Source organism: Aspergillus alliaceus (genome assembly GCF_009176365.1).
Source record: "Aspergillus alliaceus strain CBS 536.65 unplaced genomic scaffold BDW43scaffold_3, whole genome shotgun sequence".
In the NCBI taxonomy this organism is placed as follows: domain Eukaryota; kingdom Fungi; phylum Ascomycota; class Eurotiomycetes; order Eurotiales; family Aspergillaceae; genus Aspergillus; species Aspergillus alliaceus.
Window position 1 is genome coordinate 868,936 of NW_022474686.1, and position 25,573 is coordinate 894,508.

At 46.5% G+C, this 25,573-nt stretch overlaps 11 protein-coding genes and 1 non-coding gene across 12 annotated transcripts; 5 read left to right on the plus strand and 7 right to left on the minus strand.

Moving 5' to 3' along the window:
* Positions 1-17: 17 nt before the first annotated feature.
* Positions 18-1,049, minus strand: BDW43DRAFT_320371 (glycoside hydrolase family 43 protein; the record flags this gene model as incomplete). The annotated part of the gene is made up of 2 exons (XM_032049068.1): positions 18-692; positions 744-1,049. The coding sequence occupies 2 exons, from the start codon at positions 1,047-1,049 to the stop codon at positions 18-20; spliced, it is 981 nt and encodes a 326-aa protein (XP_031905423.1).
* Positions 1,050-1,746: 697 nt separating this feature from the next.
* On the minus strand, positions 1,747-2,552 carry BDW43DRAFT_306442 (uncharacterized protein; the record flags this gene model as incomplete). Its single annotated transcript, XM_032046029.1, has 3 exons — positions 1,747-2,106; positions 2,158-2,476; positions 2,530-2,552. 3 exons carry the CDS (start codon positions 2,550-2,552, stop codon positions 1,747-1,749), a joined length of 702 nt encoding a protein of 233 aa, XP_031905424.1.
* A 2,827-nt stretch (positions 2,553-5,379) lies between these two features.
* BDW43DRAFT_262097 (uncharacterized protein) lies at positions 5,380-5,834 on the plus strand. Its single transcript, XM_032040384.1, has one exon. The coding sequence runs from the start codon at positions 5,457-5,459 to the stop codon at positions 5,805-5,807; it is 351 nt and encodes a 116-aa protein (XP_031905425.1). The 5' UTR covers positions 5,380-5,456; the 3' UTR covers positions 5,808-5,834.
* Positions 5,835-8,668: 2,834 nt separating this feature from the next.
* Positions 8,669-9,095, plus strand: BDW43DRAFT_306443 (uncharacterized protein; the record flags this gene model as incomplete). The annotated part of the gene is made up of 3 exons (XM_032046030.1): positions 8,669-8,792; positions 8,860-8,973; positions 9,022-9,095. 3 exons carry the CDS (start codon positions 8,669-8,671, stop codon positions 9,093-9,095), a joined length of 312 nt encoding a protein of 103 aa, XP_031905426.1.
* Positions 9,096-10,965: 1,870 nt separating this feature from the next.
* BDW43DRAFT_262100 (uncharacterized protein) lies at positions 10,966-12,388 on the plus strand. The gene is made up of 2 exons (XM_032040385.1): positions 10,966-11,648; positions 11,698-12,388. The coding sequence occupies exons 1-2, from the start codon at positions 11,506-11,508 to the stop codon at positions 11,909-11,911; spliced, it is 357 nt and encodes a 118-aa protein (XP_031905427.1). The 5' UTR covers positions 10,966-11,505; the 3' UTR covers positions 11,912-12,388.
* Positions 12,389-13,213: 825 nt separating this feature from the next.
* On the minus strand, positions 13,214-15,203 carry BDW43DRAFT_320372 (cytochrome P450; the record flags this gene model as incomplete). The annotated part of the gene is made up of 7 exons (XM_032049069.1): positions 13,214-13,684; positions 13,736-14,007; positions 14,060-14,298; positions 14,352-14,503; positions 14,553-14,744; positions 14,796-14,928; positions 14,990-15,203. The coding sequence occupies 7 exons, from the start codon at positions 15,201-15,203 to the stop codon at positions 13,300-13,302; spliced, it is 1,587 nt and encodes a 528-aa protein (XP_031905428.1). The 3' UTR covers positions 13,214-13,299.
* A 1,697-nt stretch (positions 15,204-16,900) lies between these two features.
* On the minus strand, positions 16,901-16,989 carry BDW43DRAFT_t24. Its single transcript has one exon. It is a non-coding gene; the product is annotated as a tRNA-Asp (tRNA).
* Positions 16,990-17,782: 793 nt separating this feature from the next.
* Positions 17,783-18,669, minus strand: BDW43DRAFT_296789 (arginase family protein; the record flags this gene model as incomplete). Its single annotated transcript, XM_032044266.1, has 3 exons — positions 17,783-18,361; positions 18,433-18,557; positions 18,594-18,669. 3 exons carry the CDS (start codon positions 18,667-18,669, stop codon positions 17,783-17,785), a joined length of 780 nt encoding a protein of 259 aa, XP_031905429.1.
* A 1,269-nt stretch (positions 18,670-19,938) lies between these two features.
* On the minus strand, positions 19,939-20,511 carry BDW43DRAFT_320374 (uncharacterized protein; the record flags this gene model as incomplete). Its single annotated transcript, XM_032049070.1, has 1 exon — positions 19,939-20,511. Exon 1 carries the CDS (start codon positions 20,383-20,385, stop codon positions 19,939-19,941), a length of 447 nt encoding a protein of 148 aa, XP_031905430.1. The 5' UTR covers positions 20,386-20,511.
* A 566-nt stretch (positions 20,512-21,077) lies between these two features.
* Positions 21,078-21,914, plus strand: BDW43DRAFT_306448 (uncharacterized protein; the record flags this gene model as incomplete). The annotated part of the gene is made up of 2 exons (XM_032046031.1): positions 21,078-21,221; positions 21,279-21,914. The coding sequence occupies 2 exons, from the start codon at positions 21,078-21,080 to the stop codon at positions 21,912-21,914; spliced, it is 780 nt and encodes a 259-aa protein (XP_031905431.1).
* Positions 21,915-22,120: 206 nt separating this feature from the next.
* On the plus strand, positions 22,121-22,744 carry BDW43DRAFT_119903 (uncharacterized protein). The gene has a single exon (XM_032038059.1). It carries the CDS (start codon positions 22,327-22,329, stop codon positions 22,639-22,641), a length of 315 nt encoding a protein of 104 aa, XP_031905432.1. The 5' UTR covers positions 22,121-22,326; the 3' UTR covers positions 22,642-22,744.
* A 532-nt stretch (positions 22,745-23,276) lies between these two features.
* BDW43DRAFT_119861 (cytochrome P450) lies at positions 23,277-25,448 on the minus strand. The gene is made up of 6 exons (XM_032038058.1): positions 25,087-25,448; positions 24,151-25,016; positions 24,064-24,089; positions 23,914-23,998; positions 23,692-23,855; positions 23,277-23,635 (listed from the first exon to the last, which is right to left on the minus strand). Exons 1-6 carry the CDS (start codon positions 25,295-25,297, stop codon positions 23,476-23,478), a joined length of 1,512 nt encoding a protein of 503 aa, XP_031905433.1. The 5' UTR covers positions 25,298-25,448; the 3' UTR covers positions 23,277-23,475.
* Positions 25,449-25,573: the final 125 nt, after the last annotated feature.

Genomic DNA, 25,573 nt, shown 5'->3' on the forward strand with positions numbered 1-25,573 from the left:
CCTTTAACATCCACCATTCACTCAATAGAAACCCTACCTCCATCAATCTTGACATTAGCCACCCACATCCCCCTCGCCTTATCCATATCCTGCCCGTTATTAAAAGCATGAAACGCAATCGCACCTCCATCTTCCCGGAAATCAGATCCGCCAGGTCCCCCAAGTGATCCCACATTACTACTATCTCCAGAGCCCAGCAGTGGCGCATTTGGCGCCAAGGCCTTGGTATAGGGTCCAGTTACCGCCGACGCGACAGCATAACTAACGTCATACTTCAGGGTGTTGTACATGTTTGACGAGAACGACAGATAGTACTGGCCGCCACTCTTCACTATACTGGGTGCTTCGACAAGGGGTCCGTCGGCATCCTCGCGGTCAATCAGCTGCACGGCGTCGCCGTCGGGAGTCACGGCATCGGACTGCAGCTTCTGGAGCATGATAGGCGTGGGGTGATAATCGCTGCCCGTGTTGAGACTGTTTCCATCGACCTTATAGACAACATAGTATGTTCCGTCGTCATCTTTGAAGCCTGCGGCATCGATGGCACCGCCTTTGCTGATATCACAGGCAAGGGCCTTCTGCTCGGGGGTGTAGGGACCGGTGATGGAGGAAGAGGTCGCGGCGCCAATACAGTGTTTGCTATTGGCTTCGCTGGTAGAGGCGGAGTAGTACATGACGAAAGTGCCATCGTCCTGTTATCTTCCATTAGAGCCTGTTAATGAGAAAGAAGGCCAAAGACAGACTCGTTGGATAACATCTGGCGCCCAGATAAGGGGATGTTTGCCGTTTACCCAGCTAGGAAAAGGACCGGGAAGTGCGTCCTGGCCATCCAAGACACTCCAGGTGTTGAAATCCGCAGAATGGGCGATCTGGGCATTGACGCCGTTGGCGGAAGTCGCAAAGGCGTAGTAGCCATCATCTATTCTTATGACGCTGGGATCGGCGAAATCTGCATCGATCGCTTTCCAGGGCTCGGCCATGCACCGACCAGGAAAAAGAGAGAGCACGAGAGTAGGAAGAAGAGCTATCCTTGATGTTGACGGCGCCATTGTGGTGGACTGGTTGTTTTGATGCGGGTTGGGGTCGGGGAGGAGGACCAGGAACTATTCTATACTTCGCCTGGGATCCAACATGAGGGTTGGGGGAAGTGATGGTAATATCCATAACGGTGGATCTGTACTGCCCTATTGCGAATTGCCCGATCAAGCAGCTAATTGGGGGGATCAGCGCCATCTGCCAACACTACGGGAAGAGATCGGCATAACCAACACCGGAATTGAACGCTGATTGACTCTGGACAGGGGAGGCTGTGCATTATGTAACCGTTAATCTATTAAGGATTCTGCAGGCAGTGTTGTCCAGCTAAATTACGGGTTGATGTGATAGTATACAGTAAAAGTCCACAGTCCTAGAAACATGTCAACTGCAGAGGATCTTACAGCGTTCGACTATGAATACTGTGTTTCCCTGAGTTCTCCAACCTATGAAGCTTGGCGTATGTGTATCAATTATTACAAGCGCTTCATTCCAGTGCAGTGGCTATGTAACAACTTAGCAAGTGGCCCCTGATACATGAACACCTCTTAGGCAAATCTAAGCCGACCAGCTACGGCCAATCGACTGAAGAACCAGATTGTCGATTCCATTCAACTCAAAGAGAATAACAAATTGACTTGCACTATGGGGAGAAATAAGAGAAACAGAAGCGAGAACTATGCTCGTCAGAGTATGGATATGCATCAATATCTAATCCATGTCTTCGACCTCAGTGAGCTCAGCGATCGTGGTTTCCAGGAAACCTTTCTGCTCCGTTAAAAAGTTTACCATGTCAGAGATACTGAAGCGATGCTTTCCAGACTGCCTTTGCTTCTCGTCGTTTAATTTTGCGCGGAAACGCTCTTCCAAGAGCTCCAATCGATATGCAGTGTACCCAGTATAAAGTTCTGACCCATTGCTGATTGCTCTTGACCCTGTCAGGACGAGCTCATCCCTGATAAAGGGGGACCTGGGACGAAAAGGAGTGACCATGCTGATACGTTCGCGGCCGCCAAGGGCTTTCAGCGCTTGATGCTCGATATACCTCCCTTGCATGATGACTGCAGTTCCCTACAAGTTCCCATAAAGAGAAGAAACGCCTTCAAGTACCCCAGGGCATACCATGGCTGGCCCACGGATCTTTTTGATTTCCCCAGAGGGTGTCTTTATCGCTGTCTCTCCGCCAATCATTCCAGTGCAATCTGAAAGCATTGTCACGCAAACGAAAGGAAAGCTGTCATAGTGCCACGAAAAGGCCGGTGGCTCATTGTCTAGGGTGTTATCCCCATTGTGCAAAGCCGCGCTGGCCGGATCGTCCGCTGAGATGTTGATATTAGCGATTTCATAGTCGAAAGCCACAACGAGGTCAACTCCCACAACCTCTGAAAACTTGGAAAGAAGCTCCGGAGAAGACCAGGCATCGCAAGTAAATGGAGCACGCCTGCGGAGAACTCAATTAGTCCGGTCTATGGTATCACGCTTAGATGAACTCACGCGCGTCCCATTCCTCTAATCATATTTGAGGCAAAGCTCGATGCATACTGGCAATTTTCAAGCACTGGCTCGCTGAACAAGCATGGGTCAAACAAATTGCATGTTTCTTGCCCCGAGAATCCCGATGCATGGCATTCACCTAGTCGCTGAAGAGCATCATTTAACCCACCCTGTTGGAGCTAAGACTCTCGAAGATAGCTAGGCAATGCTGCCAAGGCAGGTCTCAGATCCTTCGGGGTTCCCATTCCTATTCAGTACCTAGTTTCCTTCCTATCCACATAAACCAGATGTTGAGTTTCTTTAGCTCCTTCTCTTACCCATTTGAGATTCTTGCTCGTCAGCCGTTACCGAGCCCTGTATACATGCCGTATGTTGATTTGGCAACCCATAGAGCTCCTATCATCTTCTTTCCTACTGATCCGAAGCTCCCGAGCACTAGGTTTCTATACCCGTCGTCATTCGTTGCGACTTTCCTGAAATATTTCACACTAGATAGGGTACAGACACACAAATTACGCCGTACCCCACCCTCGGATTGAGGAAGGGATAGCTGGGGAAAGCAATGAGGGAGCCCCGTCCTTATCTTGTTTCTATCTCGGACTTGGCCACTTCTGCACGAACCGTTCGTCTCACGTGCTATTCTCTGCATGGAGAATATGCGTAAGGCCTGCATAAATCCTAATATTTGCTCTATATTCCCAATTTCATGAACTATTAAATTCATACCAAATCCTCTTTCCCCAGATGACTCCTGGAAACCATATCACAGGCAGAAAAACAACCCGCCCATTTCTTTTGGACCCAACAACAACCAACACATACCTAGAGAAGTTGAACGTGATATTGTCTTCTCTAACTCAGAGGTACTGAGGGTCTCTGTCTATGACAACCGGGCCTGTCGGAACAAAAATTGGGCAATTGGCAGATTCACCTGGTTGCCATCTGGGGTACGGTCACGACAGCCCTCTTCGTGAGCATTAGCCAAACTCTCCAGAAATTAGGGCCAGCCAATCTTTCTATAGCTTTTATTATTTATCATATCATGCTTGCGATAATCAGCAACTGCATAACAGAAATGCCAATCTTGTTAGTGACGGTTTTAATCGCAGGACTAGCAAGTAGATAGATGACGCCTCTGGCTCCATGGCTGGTTGGAGTTATGTCTTTTACCAAGGAGCATGATCTTATCTGAGGTGACCGCAGTTACCCTAATACTCTTATATTCGAGCGGCAGCATCCCTCCAGCAGTACCGTGTAGCTTGCATAAAGCTGTATACGTGAGACTCCCCTCGACCCTCCTTTTGTTATCCCCTAAGTCAACTGAACCAAGAGCTCTAGATGCTTGGATATTCTAATCGAGGCAGTCTGCAGCAAGACTGGCTTCTGGCTATCCAGTGGCAAGGTGTATCTTGCGCCATCGTGGTCTCATCTACATTTATAAATATGGTGAAGCAATCCGATAGGGAATGCCTATGGTATCCAGAACTGGAAGTGCCTAGGCCATTAATCGAGTACCGGGACGATTCCAGGGTGCCCTGGCAGCGCTCTAGTCAGCTGCATCCACTATTGTTTTATGGGTACAGAAGTCTTGAAACATGGGGTATGAAAGACCTTTTCCAAAACTGTACTTTTGTGTTGATGATGCGCCTGTCTTTCTCATTGGGTGGAACTTCTTTCAACGCACGAAGTTTCTGGGCCCAAAGAAGTCAACCTCGGCTGGGATTCTCTGGAGATAACCGGCTGTGAAGAGGCCTTATTCGGTACGGAGTCCCCCGTTGGATTTTAAGCTAAATTTATGCGGCCCTTTAGGAGGCTGAAAGCTGGGATAATTGAGAAGCAACGATGGTTTAAGAATGTGGATGGTTTTGGCCAAGATATTGACGGTCGTCAGATGATTACGATTTGCCCTAGCAAACTGCAAAGCCAGACTATCCGTTTAGCAGAGACACGAGAATATTCCCAATATATCAAACACTACTGTAGTATTGCAAACAAGAATGATTAGTCTATGATATGGGTGTTCCAGTGCAAATTTAAGTTGCTTCTACCGAGATCCGGGTTGTCAGTTGGGGCTGCATCGCATAAGAACTCGCACACCCGACGTGATATCCGAACTAGATGTTGATCGGCTGTGATGTTTCCTGGCACCTAGTGCCTGACATCCCTTACCGATGATAATGACTATGCCTTGGTCTCCAATTCCGTCGCAGAAAATTCGCGTTCTCTTACGAGGGTCTAGCCGGCCTCCAATCCCAGCCGCATGGCTGCTTAGTCGCCTCTAAGCCACCATGCTCGATCATTTTCTTTTGTGCCGTACGGTGTAGGATCGCATCTTCAAAATTTGTCATACTAGCAGAGTGCTACCTCGGAAGCACTCGGAAGGTGCAACAGAAAGTTCTAGACTCCCCTATTCATGATCATATTTTAACATGGCTATTACCTACGAGGAAGGGAAGACCGCGACTAGCGGCGGTGAAACGATTCTACTTAGCTTCATGGGCTAACGCAGGGGGAAGCACGATGGATCAAAGCCGTGATCTGCTTCGGCATGGAAACCGGACTTGCGGAGTTTTCACTCAAAGGATCGCCCACGTGGCAAAGGATTCAGTCTAGTGATAAAACGGGATTCATGCTTTAATTAGAGTTCGTCTGATGAGGATTCTTTGCTTCTAGAGGCCGACAATGATGGGACTGGCCAGTGAACAATTATCCTTAGCTCAATCCCTTTACAGTCTTTTCCCGACCTTGTTTCTCCTTCAGCCTCGGACGTGAGATCTTCTTATTCGCAGACATAGACCGTGTGGAGACGCAGGAAGACTGACCTATAAGACACATGATAATGACCGTAATTGACTATGTGATCCAACAACCAATAGTTCCCCGGCGCGCTGTTTCCGAGCTTTAAAACGGTCCCTGCGTGTTCATCCATGATGATTCCCATAGCAGTAATATTATTATTGATGAAGTACTCAACTTGTAAGGGCTCGCCGGTTCCCTACACTCGGTACAATTGTACTTCTTTCACAGTGTCAGTGACTGGGGCTTTAACTCAATCGTACCATTACAAAAGGCTGCAGCCTTCCCAAAGCTTTTCAAATTTTCTCACAATGTTCCTAGTGCCGCGCCCCCGGGTTTACCAAGAGTCGCATGCATACCTTGACCTATCAGTGGATAAGAGTTATTTCCCGGCCATTCTGGCGGATAAAGAAAGACAGCGGACAAATAGCACGTCCATCACGAAACTTACGGAAACCAACAGTGTGCGAAACCTTTTTTGAATGTCTCATCATCGTGCTCCGGTGCACTGTGAGTTCATCAGCAGGTTCTGTCACCGTACGGAAAAAATTTCCGTGCAGCATTAAAGGAGGTTGGGCATTTTCTTGATACCAATCCGATATTCAAAGCTAGTGACGAGGTTTCTAAAATGACTGTGCGGAGTTTCGAAGAATACTTGAAGTAATACAAATAGGATAACCACAGGCACAACATAAGTGATAGGCATATGTGATCTTAGGGTTCTAGAACAGCGGACTATTACTTCGACGCATTGGTCCCATTGTACGGGGAGCAAGCCTTATGGGTATCGTCCTACTAATATAATTGCATATTTGGGAATGATAATTATAAATACATAAGCATAGGCATAGCGATTGGTCACAGCCATAGTCGAGACCAAGCCACCTCAAGCCACGAGGCTGGCTAGTACATGTCACTACGTATTGAGAAATTAGCGCCGAGTAGGATTGAAATGCGCGGTCGTAGGAATGAAGGACTATAATAGTCTCGGAAAAGTCCCTGAAACATAGGCCAAAGGCTAGCAAAAGGCTCTCCAAGCACTCAGATAGATCCACATCTATACGATCTCTGTCTCGTAATATGAGTTCACTACAAAATGTCAGGGGAATGCTATGCAAAGCCTCTGCCCCACCTTTTTGGCTGCACATAGCCAAAAAGGTGGGGAGGACGGCCATCTTCCCTGTCAAGGTTTGGCCAGACGCGTCACTTACGCTGGTTTAATTAAATTCTGTCGGGATTTTGTGGGAAGTTTGTGACAATTCTATGAGCATTGGTGAAGAATTAGGGCTGTGCGTGATGCCATTTACATTTGTGGTTTCCCTTCTCCCAGGACTCCATACTTTACCTACGTTAACTTTAACCTCGTATATTATAGTGAAAGTTTCATAGATACCATTGTATTGAAGCTACTCCGCGCTGTGCAAGGCTGTAAATACGAATCACCAGCAACAAGGCTGAGCAGCATAGCTACCAGCTGCTCCCTGGGCCCCAAACCCGGGCGATATGCTGGTCAAGTGTTGGTAATAAACACACTGTCGCCTAGACGGCCATCTGATGTGTTTTACAGACCCTTTAAGCAACCAAGACTTGAACTGGGGCCCTACAAGTCTGGGAGCGGGTCAAATACTTTTGGGAACAGGGACGGAATTTTCCACTTTCACTCCATAATTTCTCTAGTGAATAGTTTTCCAAGGAGCTTTGCGATGTGGCTCTTTTCCATTCGGTTGGCTAAAACAGCGGTACGTGTCTTAAATGTGCCGCCCAAATTGGAATACAAGGGCTTCTGTGCTTTGTTCACAATTTCCCGCATCTGGTAGAAGTGATTTTCGTCACATTAGGCGACCAACTCTCAATGCTGCTTAGGTCTGAAGACTGTATGAACTACTGCAAGATTATCGTCTCTTTTACTACATCGCATCTTTTCGTCATTCCTTTTCTCCTTGTTTTTCTCCCTTCACTCTCCCAAATGCCAATCTTCATTTCTTTCATCATACGGGACCTACCGTTTCTGGCGCTCTAAATTATCTCACTAGCTGATGATCGACATATACTGTACATGACTGAAATTAGCATCGACGGTATATCTGCCACATGGACTGAGATTGGGCTAGTGGAGATAGAACAAGCCGACTGGGTATGAACTAGACGAAATCCTCCACAAGAGATGAGCAAGTGCCTAACTAGGTAAGCGATATGCAGCTCTCTCTACTAGTGCCTTTGAAATAACTAAAGCCACATGGTACTTACTTGTGTGTAATCAAGAAGGTCTCTACTGCTATGATCTTCGTTCTCCACTCACTCCGCCCGGGGACTTGTCGAATGAATGAACAGATTCACCGCTAGTTTAGTCGATTTGTATCATGTTCAAGGGCCGTAAACATTCCAGTTATACTAGACAGGATTATTATCTCTTTAGTCAAGGCCTCAGCGTAGTAGCGAAATCAACGTCGAATTTAGAGATGCATCAGCGTCTCCGAGACTATTGAAATGGTCCTATGGAGGCCTTTGTTAAACCCCGACCTTATCATATTCTTCAGTTCAATTTGATACGAGATTAGTACGGTATGCATGATAGCTACCTTCCAGTAAGGATACCGTTCTTGTCTGTAATGCTTCAAGAAAGCCATTGCAATGCACAAATTATATAGTAAGACACCAGTGTGTTGCCTTGTTTTGATGTAATCGATGAACCAGGGCTGTCATTGCTCTTGATCCACTCCATACCCGCCTTAAATCCACTCGATCACTACCCCTAGTAGCATTATCCTATCATCGGGCGTATTCAAGAGTGGATATAGTGTATCGTTGGATTTCAATTGGATTAGCGGTTGCTGTTCGTCCCAACTTCTCATTGGTCCATGGACATAATCTGACTGTGCATAGTTCCTCGAGCAAAGGTACTTTCATGAAAGTTTCGGTATTTTAGCATATGGTGGTGGCTCTAGAATTTAGGGGTTCCTCTGTGTCCTTATTTACATTGTTCTAAGGTATTCTGAAACGGGATCTGGCAAGCCATGTAATCCTGTGCACAACTACTTGGAGTGTCTCCGACATAACGGGGGTTCGATACTGCCCTACCGTACCTTTAACTCTCATCAATTACACCCTCAACTCTTCCAGACCAGGTATAGATCGGCATACGGTCCCCGAAGGTATCATGCCTCATCACACAATAGCAAGGAAGAGCATCACGCTCTTTATCCGCGATAGCACAGACAATCTATACTGAGAGAGACGTATTTAAGCACTCCTTCTCCTTATATTTCCTACTTCCTTTCCCTCCCACATTATTCCTCATTTCCTGTCTGCATAGCCTCTATCTTGTGGGACAATTGCTTTGGTCATGGCCCTCTCAGCCGAAAGTATCATTGCTATCTCAGTCGGCGTTGTGGGAACTGCTATTATCGTCCCATCGTTCATCTTATCCTTGCAAAAATTTCAGCAAAAGCGGCACAGGAGTCGTGCCAGTAAGTACTTTGAGTCATTCTGTATGTATGTCTCACTGCATTCTGAAACCGTATATCTATACTATAGGTCCAAGAGAAGTTTCTACAGATCAACACGCAACTATACTTGGGGATCTCCCGGCAAGCTCAGGAAACACAGAATTACACTTGGAAGCAGGTGTCAAGTACCATTATTTGTCTAGTATGTCGGAACCTGAATATATGGCTGCTTAATAGCTGATATATGCAGGGAGTCCTCGTTCAGACACAATGCGAGGTGATGTGCCTCTACCACAGGTTCCCGCTACTGTGGTTGTGCGATAATGTTCCACTATCCTTGACCTGCGCATTGGCCTACTGCACTCTGCTGTTTTATATTGGGCTACGGTTTGACTTGGAGTCTTGATATAAGGTAAAAAGGACGGTCGATGGCTGCATGATCAAGACCCATTCGGGGGCTTTGGCAACTATTCGAGAAGAATCGAATTTTCATCTGCAAAGGTTTCAAGACTTCATGAGACCCCAGCCGATATCAATGTCAAGCTTACCATTCGTCGAACGCCAAATTTCCGAGATAATCCAACATTTCTTCACTTTTCATTGGCCAGTTCCCACCGTCCCTAATCCTGATCTGCAATTATAAATATAGCGGCTTGCTTTCGAGTACAGTCCTGCCCTCTCATACTTGTAACGAGAAGATTCACATCTACAACAGATTCATCTAGACTCAGCTAGAACGAGAGCTTGTTACGTAGGAAAATAGAAAACTCTTCAATGTCACGGTCGGCTATTAAAGATCCAAGCATACCCGGCCCTACTAAACGTTTCGAGTAATTGGTATCTAACATGTGTACCGAATTGCTACTACATGATACGCGCATATCTGTTGGGTAACTTAGAGAAGCCCTAGACAAAGACGCACAGATAGCAGACAGTGATAGCTATGCTAAAACGGTTCCTCAAGAGCAATGCTGAGATAGAATACAGTTCAGTGCACAGCAACAGTGGTTTCCGGAAGAGCTGGGCTGCGAGATACACAGCATAGCAGGCCACTTGCCCACCGCAATACCATGTGCAGACTAGGGGAACGACATTCATGTCCTCCTTTCTTATGTGTGTAATTTCGCTTTACTATACTAAATTCTTCTGTGATTGTGAGGAGGGAAGATCACGGTCATAGCCGCGTATGAAGTCCATTGAGAAAAGGTCCATGCTCTGACGACAAGTGCAGCATACAACCCTACGAGTTCGAGCTCTTTCAACATACTTAGACATTGCTTACTTTGCTCCTGCCAGATATTATAAATATAATCATATTACCTGTTGAATAACTAGAGGAGATAAAATATTTTATAGCTTGTAAGACATTTTACGAGAATATCTCTAATAACTTTAATAGAATTTATAGTAGTCTGTATACGAATCAAACCTTACTATCTATTCTAATAAGAGTATACGGAGTACTTCTACAAAAGTTAAGACAAAACTCTAGGGCGTGACATATCCTTTGCCTACTCTCAAAATGGGTTTTGAACCCACGTCACAACTTGTGACGTGAGGACTAACCTCTTTTGGTCATTTTATTCTAGTCCTCGATAAAACACTTCGCATCGACTTAGGGCTATGGAGTCATGTGCAACTCGATCATGTCATAAGGACTAACTGATTCCAGGTGTCTTCGTGGACATTATGTAGACCACGGGACGTCTCTAGACTGAAACTGACAATTTTAATATACACAGATTCATAGCTTCCTTAAGTACCTCCTAGAATCATTAGAAAATACCACAATTACGGCAAGTTGCTGTTACCTAACGAGAAGCGCAACGTTAAGTTATTTAAAACATTCACTTCAGTGAGGGACCGAGAAGACTGTTGAATAAGCACGGATAAAATGGTTGATGTCTTTCCTCTTGGTACACCGTGACCGTCATTTCTTACGGCAAATCTATACCTTAAAACGATAGAGAAACCAAGGGAAATAGTATCTGATTGGCCTCCCGCAAGACGGGAGGTTAAAAGGTTTGGGAGTGGACGCCGGAATCAATTGGCTAGAACCTTTCTTTGCTTCAAAGTTTAAGACATGGACCCTTATTTTAGGCCAGCGCTGACGTTTGGTTCTCTTCTAGAAAGTCTTGGCTCGCAAACCCATGCGATAACACGGGAAGAATGGTCCAATCTATGGCTGCCATTCATGGAACTGCGGTGGAATGATAGACATAACCCATAGTCTGACCAATAATAATTAAGTAATGATGGATGGACTATCCGTGGTGGAAAGAGGAGGCCCACAGGTGTAACTCTACCTTGAATTGTTCTGCCTATTCGTGGGAAGTGCTTCGATGCTTGGGACAAACATCGACATCCACTTGAGGTCTCCGAAGGCATATCTTCAGAGGAATAGCTGGCGTTCTGTATCCCAAGGTACCACAGCATGGGACCACCAGGCTTGAAATCAACCGAGTATTGCCTGACACAGCCCAAAACACACGCAGCAGATAAGATTTGTTTAGGTTAGGAAGCTAAGCTATTTTGGATGAAAGCTTGGCCTCCAGTTTATGGAAAATAAGCTCTCCAACTGTCAGGGCAGGCAACCATATTTTCCCCCTTCGTCTTCTCTTTGTTTGCTTAATATTTCTCTCTTTGATATCTTGTCTGGCATCTTGTGCCTATAGACATTAAACACTACATCCTCTGCTCATGATAGAAGTATTCTTTGATCAAAACACACAAAATGCCAGCCACAGCAAGACCAAATACCGACTACGAGCGCTGGCTCCAAAATCACAATCCAGACGTCGAGTTCCACCCAAGTCCACAATACGGCCCTCATCATGGCAGTCGTTCTAAGAAGTTTCCCCCTTTCCAGACACCCAAGTAAGTTCAGTCAATGTTCTCGGATGGATCTTTCTCACAATTGCTCCAGGACGGACAGACCTCGCAACCCGTTCGCCGGACCTCAGATCCGGTTCTCGCCTACAGACAAAGAACTCGGGTCCTCTTCCAGGGAGACGTCAAATTCACCAATATTCATGTTGCTCTTTCTTTTCATTATCCTAGTTGCTGTTGCGTACGCTCGGACACAACTTGCCCATTCTTCCCGGGCCCGACCAGCTGCGAGAAGGAGCGAAAAACAATGATACCACATCCACGGTGCACACGAACCCGACAATGACTTCTCTCCTGCTTGAATACGACTCAAAGTCTTGCCACAGTGATGCCAACGGCAGGGGAGTACGAACGCCCCGACTAGATACCTTTCAAATTCTGATACCCATATATCATGCAGACAGATCAATGGCACGTATTGTTGGAGTCGGACTTCAATCCAACATGTAACAATGTTTTATCTCAGCATAGGTGGTAAAACGCTTAATGATACTTTTTAACCTGCTATGGCGTATTTATGCAAAATACCCGCATGTGTATGTCTACAGTGCTTAAATAAAAGTTGTTGTCCGATGATGAACAAACATGGCTTTCTCGCTCTTAATATTAATGTAGTGGTCTCTGCTTTTCATCCCCTCGAACGCATTAAAGCATCATTGTCCTCAAGAACGGCAAATATGACAGGTCGAAAACAACTAAACGGGGCCTATTACTCGAATACCGAATCTCCAGTATATAAAGGTGACAACCGTTGAGTATACCTAGGAGAATGCACAGAGATCTGTATACCAACATGCCACTATTCTAAGATAAAAAAAAAAAAAAGAAAAAAGTTCCTTAAAAAAGACCACGCAAGGAACACCTACATCTAATAGAGTGGCAGGTCAATGGAGGAGCATAATTAAAAGGAGGGATACACTGTCCTAACCTTTCTTAGTATTCATCTCTTCCGCTCTCTGTCCTGTGGTTTTCCCTTCTAACCCTCTTCTGAGACAATCCCCACATACTAGCTAGCCCGCGCTGCCGACATTTCAACCAACTGTTGACAAAACCACCACCACCGCTGGGTAGTCTTTGACAACCAACCATTGTAGAGTTAGACGAGTAGATTGGCCTGTCACTCCCGAACTGAGCAAACAGAGTCGCCGTTCAATGACCAACGATCAGCATAGGCTATACGGAGTGAAATCGTCTGCCTGCCGACCACAATATCGACAAATTCACGTATGAACTGGGATCGATGGACTCTACTCTATGCATACGTATTCTCAGTCCGCCAAGGCCATCCCCAGTCAGTTTTGAGGGTAACTCAGAGAGGCTGAAAGTGAACGACAACGAAATATATATTGAATAAAGTCTATCGGTGGCCACATTGTAGCGTCATGCGCCAAGGTGGACTAGACGCCGACTGAGTCAATGGCGGAATATTCCGGTTTTATTATTCCATCTCAAAATGCAGCAGGAAGGAGGCCTATCTCCTCTCCGATTAATGCTGATATCTGGATATGCTGTACAAGCGGGCACAACTCCTCTAAAATATTTGGCTGATAAGTCAACAGCCTTGCCTATGGATCAATCCGTTCATGTGATTGATCAAAGCTCTGCCCAACGCAATTTCCTTCTTCATATCATAAATCCATCACCATGCTAAGTTCTCCAGTTGCTTCGCATGGCTTTCCTCCCATGGATGCTCCACTTCAACCGCGCGGATCAGTGCTTCATGTGCAGCGCTGCGCGGGGTAGTTTCGAAACTGAATGGCTTGGGGTGACTGACAACGCCCGGGAGAAATTCAGGCTTTACATCGCCCTTCTTCTTAATGTTAAATACAGCCAGGGACTGCGCGATGGTTAAGAACATTGTGGAATCGGCCATATGTCGACCAGGGCAAATGCGTCTGCCAAAGCTGCGTCTGCCAAAGCCGAAGAGGGGCAAATGCGGGTCCAGCTCAGGCTTGTCACCCAGATAACGCTCAGGCTTGAATGCATCCGGCTCATGGTACGTCTCAGGATTATGGGTAAATTCCCTATAATAGTCAGGGGGCATGTCAGGTTGAATCCAACAGGGTTTAGCATACCAGACGTTCGGGAGAATGATCGCGCCCTTTGGAATCAGATAACCTTCGTAAATATCATCTTCTGTAGTCATGTGCGGAAGACCCATGGGACCAATTGGGTGCCACCGGAGGGTTTCTTTAACTACTGCGTCTACATATGGCAGGTTGTCGCGATCCTCGAACGCGGGAAGCCTATTGGGGCCAACAACACGATCAATCTCCTCTTGGGCTTTCCGCTGTACTTCAGGGTTTAGTATCATTGCCAAGAAGAAGCACGACAATGCCGCCACGGTCTAGAGCCGGTTAGCTATATGATATCCTGCAGGTATCTTGGCTTGGTCGTACGGTGTCTGCTCCTCCCAAATAAATCGCTCCAGCTGACCACTTGTGCACATGCTCTTCTTCGGCGGTGAATTTGCTTGTTTCTAGCATGTTGGTTAGATATGAGGATGGGAACAAGCCGTGCTTCATGCCCTGCTTGACAAGCTGATATGGCCGCTCAATAGTCTCAATCATAACCTTTCTCATGGCCTCGCCGGTCTTCTTGAACCCGGCACCTGGGAACCAGGATGGAACGTGTTTCACTATGTCAGTTAGCTTCCAGCTGTTCATTCGACTGGGCTGTTGGGCGCTTTACAGATCGGCAGAGTATCTACCAGCCAGCGTCCTGGAGCAATTGCCTCGCAGAATAGGTCCATCGCTTCGTTAGCAAGGTCAACAAGGGGGTCAGGGCCATGGGGCTGAATAGTATATCCATATGCGACTTTCAGAATCACCGCACCCGCCTCCCTACTGGGAATCAGCCAGACTATCAGTAATAAAAAGCACATAGACTCACTTCCTAATATGCTGAATCAAGTCATCCGGCTTTTCCAAAACGCGCAGGAGAAATCGGCGCGTTTCCACCTCCTGTACTGGATTCAAACGCGATGCCAGAGTCTTGGTGCCCATGACACGATGCAGTGCTTTGCGATATTCCCGAAGACGATCGGAGTATTCTAGCAGGGCGAATGAATTATTCCAGCCCACCCTGCATGTTGTTACTTTAAGGTCTATATGATATCCTTGTGGGAATACTAACATCTCTCCGGCAAATGTCAACCGTGGCCGGGAGGAATGCTTAGCGGACCGTTTATCCAAAATGTCGTAAGCCATGCGCCAATCATTGACGATGACAATCGTCTGACCGAACATCGTGACCGAGCTAATTGGGCCTGGCGATTGAATTGATCAGATTACAACTTGTTCTTAACATTGGAGTAATTGATAGCAGACCATAGAGCTTCTTGTGCTTCAGCCAATGTAGCCAGTCTTTTTCTTCTGGTTTTGGTAGATCTCCCAGGTTTCCAACAATTGGCTTGGGTGGTGGCCCCGGGGGAAGGGGCGCAGATGCTCTCTTCTCGTGAACTAGGGCTATTTTTGTGACATATAAAACAGCCAGCCCTAGAAGGGCGGTACATATTGTCGATAGAGATATAGTGACTGCCATTGCTATACAACAAGTACCGATGAATCAACAATAGGATATCAACAAAAAGCAATATTAATAGCTCCAATAGAAAATAAATTTCTAAACAAAGGATGGGGGGAGCGGGCCATCTATCTTATGCTAGAAACTACCTAGATCAACCAAAGCGTTGCACATCTGGACCCGAGTACGGAGGCCTTACTCATGCAAAATGGCCTGAGGTTGGCATGGGCGGAGTTGCATTTGCCACTTTGTTTGATCAATTGTCATACCCATCTCGTATTTATCGGCAGAATTGAAGAAGACTAGAAGTTGCAGGAACAGCTCATGGTGTGGGGCAGCCATTAACTTTGAAGTAGCACTGTGACTACTAGTTTTCTGCTTATGATGAATACCCTGCCTTTAACTCTGTGAAGAGACAAAGATATCACATTCTTGGTCTATCGATCATGGCTTGGGGTTAAACATGCGAGCAATAGAATCCCGAGTAGAAAAGAACCGACGCGGGCCCAGAGAGGTATGCAGGGTCCAGAACGGAGCCTTGTAAAAATTCACTTTGGTCGTCAGCCCTCCACACTCTGAGGGGGTTAGTTTCGATCGAAAATCGAAAGATTAGAATTTCCTATTTTATTCATACATGTTTCAATTGTGGAGTATTTCACAGACAACAGCTCTTGCTCTTGCCTATGAATTCTACGTGTCTCCTCGTTTCACAAAACCCATCTATCGGCACCCCCGACTAGTCTAGAACCAAAGCTGTTCTACTTAGTATGAGTACCTAACAGGTCAATCCATGTATCCATAAGCGATGCTTTATATCCGCGCTTACAGGGCCGTTGTGGGGGCTTCAGCTGTCAATCTAGGTGGTTTATACAAACATCATCAGCGTTTGGCCGAGGGGAGCTTTCCTGTGTATTAAGCATGACACAGGATACTGATTTGGCCGGGACATCGGGCATGTTAGCGTTGAACATAGTCATCTAACAATTCATTCAACGTGTATTGATTAAGAGAGTCGTTTGGCTGGGGCGTTGGGTTGATCATGATGGCATTATTTTCAGTCAACGTAGCTGACACATTTTCTAACTAATTGTAGGCTTTAGCTATACGCCATTGACTATATGGTCTTGCTTCATAGATCCCAAGTCCATAACCAATAAAGGAGACATATCAGCACTATTCCTAGTTCCAAGATATGGTTTCGGCACAAACATATAGACCGTTCATTGATTCAGCGATATCACACTGTAGTTGTGGGAAATAGCTGTGTCTAGTAGATAGTACTTCTCATTAACACTTCCTCATGATACCACACAGCAATGCAGAACGTTATGGAACTAACCATTATCGCTGTACCCCTTTCGTCACTCTCAATGCTCTCCTACTACAAGACGGGGAGGGGCAGAAACTAGGCAAGTTCCTTTTTCTATACTAGCTGTTTGGGAGATAGCTCGACCATAGGCATGTACGTCAACTAAGAAGAGTGTTTGCTTTAGCAGGATGACCATAGTCAATTGACGTCAATTGACTTCGAGTGAGATGTTTCCCGGATCGATCAACTGCAGCAGTAAGTGTGCTGAGCGTGAGTATGAAACTCTGGCCTCAGCCATCTTTTTGCTAGTTTCGACTTATCACAATGAAACTAAGAGAGGAGGGGTAGAAGGAAGGGAGCAAAGGCCTTCAAGATTCCTCGGTAATGTTATATGGGAAAAAAAAATCTCCCCGACTGGGAGTCGAACCCAGGTCTCCCGCGCTTGTTCTTGTATAAGATGACAAGCGGAAATCATGACCGTTAGACCATCGAGGATTTGTTGAAGGGACTTTAAATTCTTGATTTTATAAACCAAAATCTTAAGAAGCAGTCAAAAGTCACTCACTAGTCACCATCTTGAGGATATCTCATAGAGCAAACATGATGCCCATCAAACTTTATCCAAAAAAACTAGATAGACATATAGTAAAATACAAGAAAATGAAACGTTATCATGCTTCCAAATCTCAAACTTGGAGCTTAAAAATAAACTTCATTGAGACTTTGGGCACAAAACTAGTGAATATATATTTCATCCCTATGGTTCGATATCTTATGGGTAGTGTATGTGACGGCGCAGTCCCTATACAGGCTGCTGAGTTCATAGTGAATGTCAGCAAGTAGTGACGTGATTCTCGTTTGTTCTGTTTGTATTCGAGATAGACAATATCCCGCAGAGCTTCGCTCGTGGGATATTCTCTTCAAGCAATTTTCTCGTATTAGAGCTACTCAATTAGATCAATCTATCTACGTTGGCCTGAGCCGTTACAGTGTACTCGTAGGGCAAAATTCTTAAGTATAATATAAGTCACTAACATCACCAGTAGTTAGCGTGTGTTACATAAGGTATCGTTCCTAACTATTGGTAGTAAAGTAATCTAATGTGTAGATCCCTGACCAGCAAAGGGACAGCTCCCTTTCGCCCCTTGCTGGACCGAAGTGCGACGCCAAACACGCCTATACCAAAGGCACTGCAGGAGCTGTTGACCCTGATACTGTGCTGAATGCAAGAAAAACCTCCACCAGAACCTTTGAAACTGTCTTTGCAGTAACTAAACACCTCATGCCTCTAGACTTTTAACAAAGCTCCTTCACTCAAGAGAGATTTGACAAAGATTGTAATAGCGCGAATGGCAATCCTCGCAATTTTGTCCCCATCACCCGCGTCTAGATCAAAGGAGCACACCGTCAACGATTTCGGGGTAGTCATCTTAGGGACCAGTTCCATGCAGGAGACCAGGTCAGACTCAAGCAAGCCACCGGGTGATGGAAAGTCATTAACCTTCCCGTACGAGTCGTCCAGAACGTCGAGATCTAGATGAACCAGAGCTGGACTGTAAGACCTTTGTTCCAGCTGAGTCTTGGGCTCCGTTGCAAAGTCGACTTTTCTCTCAGTGCCTCCCCAGATACTGTGCATGCCAGCATCAATAACGCGTTGTCTCTGTATGCTTGACTGGTCCTGAAGACCACAGTATAGGAAACGGCTGAGATCAAAAGGCTCAAATCCAGGTACAGGTCTCATCAGAGTCTTCCAGCTTTCACCACGCAGCATGGACAGGCCCATGGCATCAAGGTAGCCGTTTTCATTGACGTCTGGTGAGTCAAGGTCATCATAAGCATCAAAGTAGATAAACGCCAGATCTTTGGTCTGCAGCCCAAGGCTACCGCTGCAGTGGCCATGCAGTTCCCTAAAAGTATCAATGGGAAGCTCTTATTCACAACAGAATTGCTGATGGCCTTGGAAATGCGCCGCATAACCTCAAATCTCCGTCCAATCTCGCCTTCATAATCATCCACTGGCTCAATCTCAACGAATTCGACCGAAACACCCAAATTTTGAATTTCTTGCACGAGTCCGGTAGATCAGATGCGGTGTGGACCATTGCCGACCCGATGGTCGCGCAGACCAACATGGTATGGCGAAAATATGATACTGATAGTTTGAAAAGCATCCATGGTCATGGTTAGTAGTTTCAGCTCGACTCACATGCCTCAATGGCGACTCTAAGTGACCTGCCACACGAGGTGCTGACGATTATTTTTCAGGCTCTGTCTCCCTCAGCGATTATATCTACCTGTCTTGTTTCTAAACGCCTCTATGAAGCCTGCCTTCCTGTCCTCTACGCTTCGTTCAGAGCGAGCGGCAACCCAAAGCAAACTTGGAGAAGATTCCACTCGTTCCTGAACATGATCACAAGAGACCACTCTCTTGGTCGACGCGTCAAACCAGTTCTTATCGATGACATCAACGACGATGATATTGCAGCCTTACGGAATTCAATTGTTCCATTACTATCTCAGGCATCAAACATACAACAATTTTCAATACCTGGACACCCATATCTGCTGCCCGAGCTGAAGCGACCGCTCTCTTCAGGCGATCTTCCCCTCCAACGCCTACGAGCCTTTCAATGTGTGAACTGTGGGCCTGAGATATGGGAAATCACACCACACTTTCCGCTGTTATCTCGGCTACCTCTAAGGAATCATTCGTGCGAGCCGTCGGCACTGCATCTACAGGCATCCAGTCTACCTATTGAGCATATCTTGCTTGAAGGATGCAACCTTGGTTCACAAGCTATATGTGTGATGATCAGGAGCTGCAAACGTCTAGTGAGCTTCCAATATCTTCGTCCTCTGCTTCGCCAAGAGGCTTTTATAGGCATTATGCCCCTCAGTGCTTCAGATATATGAGGCTTTGCTTCTTCACAAAGATCACCTGGGAGAATTTCTTGTGCAGGATCATGACCCCCGAGTATCATACGATGAGACCCCAACGCTTGGATCTTTCGGAGACTTTCCTGGTCTTCAGAGGCTTGGTGTGGACCGTAACACACTCTCCGTGAAAGCGTCTTTACCGCCGTCACTGCATTCGATAGCAATCCGGCACTGCAGCTCATTTACATCCATAGATGTGCTGCTCTATCTGGCTCGCCATCCCTCAGTGGAAGCGATCCAATTCGATGATTCCGATGGGGGGACCGCTATTTTCTTCCATCAGTTGCAATCATTGGGGCGGATACGGAAGGACATCCAGGTTCATCTTATGTCTACGTATGCTATCGCTAGACAATCCAACCATCTAAGCCTGGTTACTTATCCTTTGCCCTGGGTTGGTGTCCCAGAACTCAGCTAAGGATCTCCGATACCAAATTCAAATTTATGGGTTAGGTGTCCAGCTTATACAGTGCCCGTTAGGCTAATTGTCGGTCGACCACTGCTAGTTTACGTAGAAAAGCCGTATAGCTTCGGTATAGGAGCATCTGGACAGTTTTCTTGAAGCCATGCATAGGCTCCCGCCTCACACCGGATCTTTTCGTCCCCATTTCCAGGTCGAAAGGCATCACCGACCCGATACGGAAGAGGGAACCGAAGCAAAACGCGGCCTCCAGGCTGCTGTTTCTGTTGCCAACCGCCAACAACGACTGGGACACATAGATTGAAGCTTCCATGGTACCAGTTCTCGACATCATCCATACGGCAGGAGTTGGATGATCCTAGGTTAAGGTGATGAGCAACTATGGCTTCTATCCATTTGAGTTTTTCATAAACATGTGCAAAGAATTTGTCTCTTTCATCATGGTATCTTAATCGGTGGAGAATGTTCACCTCTTCTCTTTGAGCAGTTGAGTATGTGATCTGTCCGCGAAGAAGAGGACGCGTCTTCGGCATGTCGAGAAAAGAAGGGCCGTTGAGTAATGCAACGCAGAGAGGTTTAAAGATTGCGCAATGGTCGGACCACGGCTTGCGTTCTCTGTTTTCTCATGGCTGAGGACCCCTTTGCGTGGCCCTGTTTCTACACAGCGGGGCAGTGGTTAAAATAGCTGCTGTTCAAGGGAAACTTTCTGGCCAGCCGGCGTTTTGGCGCTATCCCTTAATAGGACGGACGTTTCCTTTTTTGGACAATACCCCACATAGATCCCTTGGGGTAAGGGACCCATTGCTTCCCGTAACGATTGACCAACTCCATACTCAGCTTCCCCATGTCAGACCTTTCGTTGATATAAGTAGCGTCTGAGCCCTTACTCTTTTTTTTTTTTTTTTTTTTTTTTTTCAAATTTTTTTTCTTTTTTTTTTTTTTTTTTTTTTTTTTTGGTGCACATCTGTACAATAACAGTGCCGAGTGTCCGGAGGAGGCCCCGGTGGATATTCAGAACCGGGCTCGCCACAAACGCTCAGTCAAAATAGAAATTGCCCGATGATTGCATCGATCGGTCCAACAATGTCATATCCATTGCCCTTCTATTGGGTCACGTGATACATTACCCCCTCACACCAAACAAACAAACCAAAAACACTTAAAGCTGGCATTGTCCGCTCTCTGCTTTACTGTCAGTATCTCGTTGCTTAGACCTATAGCCATGATGACTAAATTTCAGTTCGTTGGCCAACAGCTAGATAATGACCTGGTTATATCAATTTCTTGTCTGCTTGATGCGGCGAATGTCCCGAATCTTCTTTGGGGCAACTATCTATTGACCATCTACGGAATTCCCACGATTGTTGACGTGAGCTGCCTCTCCAAACTAATTTCTTTTACTGGAAGAACACTGACGTTGCGGTAGGGCGTGTCCTTCGTCGTACCTGATTCACTCATCGAAACCTCCTTCTCTACCCTTTTCGAAGCTGGCTTCCTTCCCTGCCCACGACACACAGATTGCCTGCGTTCGGGTTCGGCACAATGCCAGCCGCCTTACAGGCATCTACATATCGACGATGAGCTTGTGATATCGTTGTATCGCAAGTCGGATACTCTTTGGGAATTTCCAGACTTTGAGGCTGCTTTCCACGACGCCGGTTCGGACATTATGTTCGCCTCTGACGTCAGACTTCCGCCAGCTACTTTAGGTCGCGGTCGAGGGCGCTTTCTACAACCGAGCCCTGTCCGAATTCCAAGTGCCCTGAGATACTGTGAATCCCTTATTCTTTTGCTTTGTCGTGACCACGGCAGTGCCTGCGAGACTTACTGGATGGCAATCCTAACTTACATGCTGGAGTTCGTTGATGGAACGGTGATTTTCAATGAAGAAGGTCTAAGAGAGGGATACAAGCAATTTTATCATGCACTAGAATTGGGCGATCCAACGATGTATCGAATTTTAGAGGGGCTCCGCCGTGATTTGACAAGGAAAGCGGCTTCTCCCAGTCAAGGAGGATTGACAGACTCGATTCAGTTCAGGTGTTCCGCTTTCACTCAATAATTCTTGCGTTTGAGTGTTGCTGGCCAGAAGGGGGATTTTTTGGGCTGATCTTTGCCCTTTTCTGAATTATTTGCCGGAGTATACCAACTATACAGCGTCACACGATCAATTCACGATCAAGCAATTGGGCATTCCTATGGTGGTCACTTTTTTTGTTCATTTCGCCGAGGGGGCTCGACGCTCCGCTTGACACGCTGCTTGAACATGATGAGCGGTCGATGGAGTCCATCTGCGCCTGCACTGCGTCAAGATCCTTTGGTAGCGCCCCGTCTTATAAATGCTATCGACCCTTTGGCTTTGCCCAGGGCAACCAGCGAATACACCATCTGATCTGCTTCCCCTCGCTTCTCTTCCACAACTGCCATAACCACTGAAACTCGCACCCGCTGTGAGCCAGGGAGCTTTCGGAGATATGCAAGTGAACCTTGACCAAACAGAGTTCTACTATGGCCCCAGCCCCAGGCAACCTCGAAGCACATTGCCCTCTACCAGTGAAAGGCGGCCAGCTCTAGTCTATGCGCCACAGTCCTTTCAGCACTCTTTCTTTCACACCGAGACTGCCTTTATCCAAGACGCACCGGCATCGATGAACACAGCAGACTCTTCCGCATCCCTAGGACATGAATGGTCCTCCACTGGTATCACAAAGCCATGCAATGCGTTTGATGTCGCAATATCCGATTTCTATGGCGGAGCTTCATCTCGACCACAACTGATCACAGACTAAACCTTGCTTCTACAAAAGAATCGAGGACAGTTCAGAACGCGAATGCGTTAGACTAGGCCTATCATCAGTAATCAGTTCTCTCAAACTTCTACACTTCTGAGAGAGGTGTCATTTCAGGTGGCAACGCTTGACGCGGAAAGTAAGTTAGAGTAGAAAAAGCAAAGAATAGACAGAGAGGAATCAAATTCATAACAAGGTAACCCTCCTATCGCCCCTTCGAGATAGACGGCTGCCAGGCATACTTGCGTTCAAACTCGGTGAACTCTTCTTGACGTCTTAAATTCGCAGAAACTTTCATAGAGAGCCGGGCAACCACCAAAGACTGCCCGTCCTGCAACAAGCTTCGGTTCCTCACTGATGGGCGGGAATGTAACTCAGGGAAACAAGCACCAAGCTGGCAGGTTATTACGTCTTTCCTCGGCGCTTTCCTCCGCATGATCAAACTCAAGGCACAGCTCTGAGAGCCAGTCTGGACTGCACGACTGGGGACATTCCGTATAAAATTCAATAACCGGATCTTACATATTATTGGTTTGTTTCCATATCTAGAAAACGAACCGAGCGATGTGGTACGAACCAGCTATGTATCTTGAAGTATTTCAAATTTGACTGCTCTCAGCCAGCCACCATTTCTGTAGTCCGATCGAGTCTGCATGCCGGCAGAGACAAGCTGCAATCGCGATGAAGAGTTGAACCAAGAGTAGTGGTGTTTGAGGCCTCATGGACTGCTTAACGCGTCCCTACGCTGGCATCCGGAAAATTGAATATTTTGTTTACCGGATCGTTTAGGTACCGAGGGAAACGCGAAGAGGTCCTCTAGAATCTACCCTAGAGCTACTTCACTAAGACCCGCACTCCTTTGCTATCCATCCTCGGGAATGGCAGGAAGAGGTCATGCGCAAGCGTCACATCATCAACTGTAGTTTCGTACAACTCAAAGTTTAGCTCCCTGAGGATCTTGGGAAGCGCAAGGAGTATCTCAGATCGGGCAAGGCTGTACGGCATTAGTATAGGAATAGAAGACGAGATAGCAGGTTAAGAGAGCCATACTTCATGCCAAGGCATTGCCTGGACCCTTTGGTAAAAGCGACCAGGTACTTCTCTAAATATTTCCGGTGTGCCGTGTCCATCCAACGCTCGGGGATAAATTTATATGAATCCGGGAATATTCTTTCATCGTGATGCATTAATGTGCTTGTCATACCAACAGGAGTCTGTTTGGTGAGCTTATCATTCTTCAATAATTCTTGAAATGGAGATCCCCAGACTCACCCCTGCTGGGATAGACCATTCTCTGAATTGTAGAGATCTATCGGGGGCAACTCTTTGTAATCGGGTGCTGAGGCCGTATGATAGCCTGAATTGAAAGGTTCAGTAAGTGCATATGTGTTTAGTGTATGCACAGCAGTTAAATGGGTGTACCTTAATCCTTCAAGCATGACTGATGTCTACGCACAACGGTCAGTCGATGTTTCTCCAAGCACAGATACATTCACCAGACAGACGTACTAGGTAAGGCATTTTCTCAAAATCCAGAAGCGTAGCCGTGTGGTCAGGATCTAGCCGATGAAGTTCCTCTTTCAACTTCTCTAGTTTCTCTGGGTTATGAAGAAGGTAGAATATCGTCCAAGTTAACGCCTTGGCAGTAGTTTCAGCCCCTGCCCCGATCACGACTTGGACTTCCTGCCACAGGCGCTCTGGTGATTTTTCTTCCGGTGGAAGATCACTATTTAGTACATCGTGAAAGAAGGTAGGGTGACTGAATTGACCTTTGACCTTATCATATCCGTTGGCGTTTTGCTCCTCCGTGATCGACCTTATCATATCACGGCAGCGACGCTGAAATTGGAACGTTAAGTCCATTTCGGGATTCACCCATGACAACCACTTTTCCGGCAGAGCATTAAACACGGTGACAAGCCAGGGGAACGGCTTGATGTAGGTACTCGACTTTGCAATTCCACTTAATGTCTTGCTCCACTGAGGAACGAAATCCGGTTCATCGAGGTAGTGGAATCCCACACCCATGGTGTAATCCGAGACAACATCAGTTGCAAAACAGGTAAAGGGGTATTGGAGAGTGATCGAATACCCAGTTCCTTTGTATTCTCTTAGACGATCGCAGAGCTTGTTCACCAAAGACTGAATCAGAGGTTCTAGCTTCCGTATGCGAGCTATTGCAAAGTAAGGGTTCATGTTGGAGCGGAGGAGGCGATGGTGATAATGATCCACGGTCGCCATGGCCGTCTTGGTAAGTCCGAACTGTCTCGTATAATACTCATATTTATCTCGTGGGCTATCTCGAGAGTATAGAACTTCATAGTAATCGGGGTCGCTGATATGGAGTTCCCAAGGGCTGATGCGTACGATGGGCCCTAAGAGTCAGGTATACTTAGCTTCCGATTTCTGCGTCACTCCGTATCCAGAGCGTGCTCTTAGGAGTACCATATTTTTCATGCATCCTGATGATTTGAAATGTATACTGGCCAGAACAGTAGATATCATAGTACAGCTCGTACCATAACGTAATTGCAGCCAACTTGGGGCCTGGAAACTTGGCCAATGGGGACAACCATAATCGGTACACAACCAGTGCCACCAGATAACCTATCCACGCTAGAGCGATGGCCCAGGGCTGAAGCAAGGACGGAAACATGCCTCAATCTCGTACAACGCCAGCACAGGGAACTAAGAGAAAGAAAAGAAAAAGCAAAACATGGGTGATTGGCTTCAACAGGAAACACAACCAAGATTAAGATGTTATTTACGCAGTCCAGTTTTCCCGTCTACGAATCCCGAAGGATGCGCCATCAAGCGTTAGTATTTCGTCCCCGCCCACATATTGGAAACGGCATTGCAGTTATCCCCACCGTCTAGTCTTGGATTGACCTCTCGGAGCAGCCGATCCCTCGGGGGAAGTACCGTTTAATGA